Source organism: Acanthisitta chloris, unplaced genomic scaffold, assembly GCF_000695815.1.
Source record: "Acanthisitta chloris isolate BGI_N310 unplaced genomic scaffold, ASM69581v1 scaffold44543, whole genome shotgun sequence".
NCBI classification, from domain to species: domain Eukaryota; kingdom Metazoa; phylum Chordata; class Aves; order Passeriformes; family Acanthisittidae; genus Acanthisitta; species Acanthisitta chloris.
In genome coordinates, this window is record NW_008664047.1 from 1 (window position 1) to 2,586 (window position 2,586).

Sequence of the window (2,586 nt, forward strand, 5' to 3'; positions counted from 1 at the left end):
GTGCCCCTGTCCAAGCTGTGGGCTGCCTAATGGAAATTAATTTATCTATATGAATGCTTAAATTTTTAGTTGGAGAAATGAATTCAAAAGCTTCCATTAACATGTTCTTACCTGTCAGGCAGATATACCTGACTGAGTTCAAATTATGTTCCTTTGAACTGATACGTTGTCCCTCTTCATAGGAGACAATGGCTCAAAAATAATCCAAAGTAAACTTCTACCATAAAAAGAATGAGTCTCCTTGAATTAAAGTACCCTCAGAGACAGCTAATGGAAAAAGAAAATTGTAGGCACACCAAGCATGGTACAAGTCAAGCTTTTGCAAGTTGTGGTTTCATAATTATAGTATTTTTGAAAACAATGCTACAACTGCAATGCTACAATAAAAGCTTCTCAGATTTTATTTTAATACTCTGCCAGTATCAACATATTTTTACTAAAACATATTTTTAGTGATAATCATTGTTTTCAAGAACAAAATATGACATTCCCAACACACAAACAGTGAAACTTACATGATCTTCTTTATTTCACATCTGTTAAAACAAAGGTTACAAGACTGCTTTTTGCCTGCAGGTGATCATGATACACAAGAGGCCTCCAAATCTCAGAAGACTCCAAGCATGGTGTCCACTATTTTTAACTATAAGGGGTGATAATCATTGTTTTCAAGAACAAAATATGACATTCCCAACACACAAACAGTGAAACTTACATGATCTTCTTTATTTCACATCTGTTAAAACAAAGGTTACAAGACTGCTTTTTGCCTGCAGGTGATCATGATACACAAGAGGCCTCCAAATCTCAGAAGACTCCAAGCATGGTGTCCACTATTTTTAACTATAAGGGAAATTCTGTAGAAACTTATATGGGCATGTCTTCTCACCCTGCCCTTTACATGCTAGAGTTCTTATCCACTGAGCGAGACACGCACATTACTGTATACTTAACAACTGACACAACATCTGGGCACCTCTATCCAGAGCTTCCCATGGATCCACGCATAGATGTTATTGGTGTTGGGCATACAACAGTGACTCTGACCTGGAAACACAGTCCTTCTGTCTTGCAACATAGAGAAAGCATCCAGTACTGCCTCCTAGTTAATGAAAAGCACAACTATAAGAGCTTATGTGCTGCTGAGACAGCAATCAGATCCTCTGGAATCAAACTGCCACCTACATTAGCTTTGTCCCTCTCTCCATACCTACTTGAGCCACAGCAGGTGATGATATTGTCCAACAGTGAACTGAGCATCATCAATAAAGTGAGTAGTGGGGAAGTCAGGCAGATATGCATGGGTACCAAGAACACTTACACAGTGCCCAGTCTCAGTCCCAGCACTCAGTATTACTTTGATGTTTTTGTTGTCAATCTCCTTACAAATGCCAGTGCTGCTTACACTGGGACATTTGCAAGAACCCTGGAAGAACCTGAACCTAAGGTGACAGAGCTCAAAGATGGAAAAGTGATTCAGGTTGTCCTGGATGGGAAAAAACAGAAATTCTACAATCTGCAGTACCAGGCAAGGCACAAGAAAATACAATTCACCTTTCAGTTGTGCCATGGCCAAGTACGAGTTCACATAACCAGGAATGGTAAAACAGTGGCACTGGAAAACATCTCAGGGCTGAGATATTTCTCACTGAAGGGAAAGCTACTGGACACATATTTGGTGCAGCTAAGGTCCACAGAGGAATCCAACTCCTCCATGAAAGTACAGGTGTCCCCCCATTTCCTCAAGCCCTTATTCCCACTTCTTCCAGAGAGCTTAAAAATCAAGTCCTTCAGTAAACTGAGAACCTGCAACTCTGTGACTATTGCCTGGCTAGGAACACAAGAGGAGAGCAAGTACTGTGTGTACAAGAAAAGGATTGAAGAAGATCAGGTCTGGAGGGAACTGCAGAGTGTGGACAGGTGCTCTGGACCTGAATCTCGACACAAATCAGAGAAAGTTCTCTGCAGGTATTTCTATGATTTAAATCTCCAGCGAGCTGTCACCACAGAGACCATCAAAGGGCTGGATGCAGGGACACTTTACTTGTTTGATGTTTATCTCTTTGGGCCATCTGGCATCCCTATCAGATATCATAGCAAAGTTGTGAAGACCAGAAAAAAATGTTGAAGGTTTGTAAAGAAAAGTTTTGAAGTGAGTGAATGAAAATCCACACCAAACCATGCCATAGCCTGTGCAGTTTAAGATCTGCTGACACACACAAAATTTAAAGCCATAAGATGCTACAGAGGAAACTTCTTAGTTGTCTACATCATTACACTCACTTTTGCATCTTCTTTCCTGTGTAAGGTAGGGTGTTTTTTCCCCTTCTTCTGCCTCATTCAGACATGGAAAAAAAACCCTGTGCAACACACCCATACATATGGAAATAAAATAGCCACAATGGCACCCATGAGAAATAGATTGGTTACCTAAAATGCTTCTGAAATCTAATACAGAAGTGATGGGAAACGCCTCACAAGAAGCACACATTTTCAAGTTCCAGAGAGTTTTCCACTTTCTGTAACTCATTCAGCTAATGAGGAACTGAGAGACCCCATGGGTCAGACTACTCTTGAGAAACTGAG

At 40.6% G+C, this 2,586-nt stretch overlaps 1 protein-coding gene across 1 annotated transcript; it reads left to right on the plus strand.

Annotated features, from left to right (window-relative positions):
• Positions 1-776: 776 nt before the first annotated feature.
• On the plus strand, positions 777-2,128 carry LOC103798877 (protein NDNF-like; the record flags this gene model as incomplete). Its single annotated transcript, XM_009071161.1, has 1 exon — positions 777-2,128. A coding segment is annotated over one exon (1,352 nt), but the record flags the coding sequence as incomplete, so codon positions are not given.
• Positions 2,129-2,586: the final 458 nt, after the last annotated feature.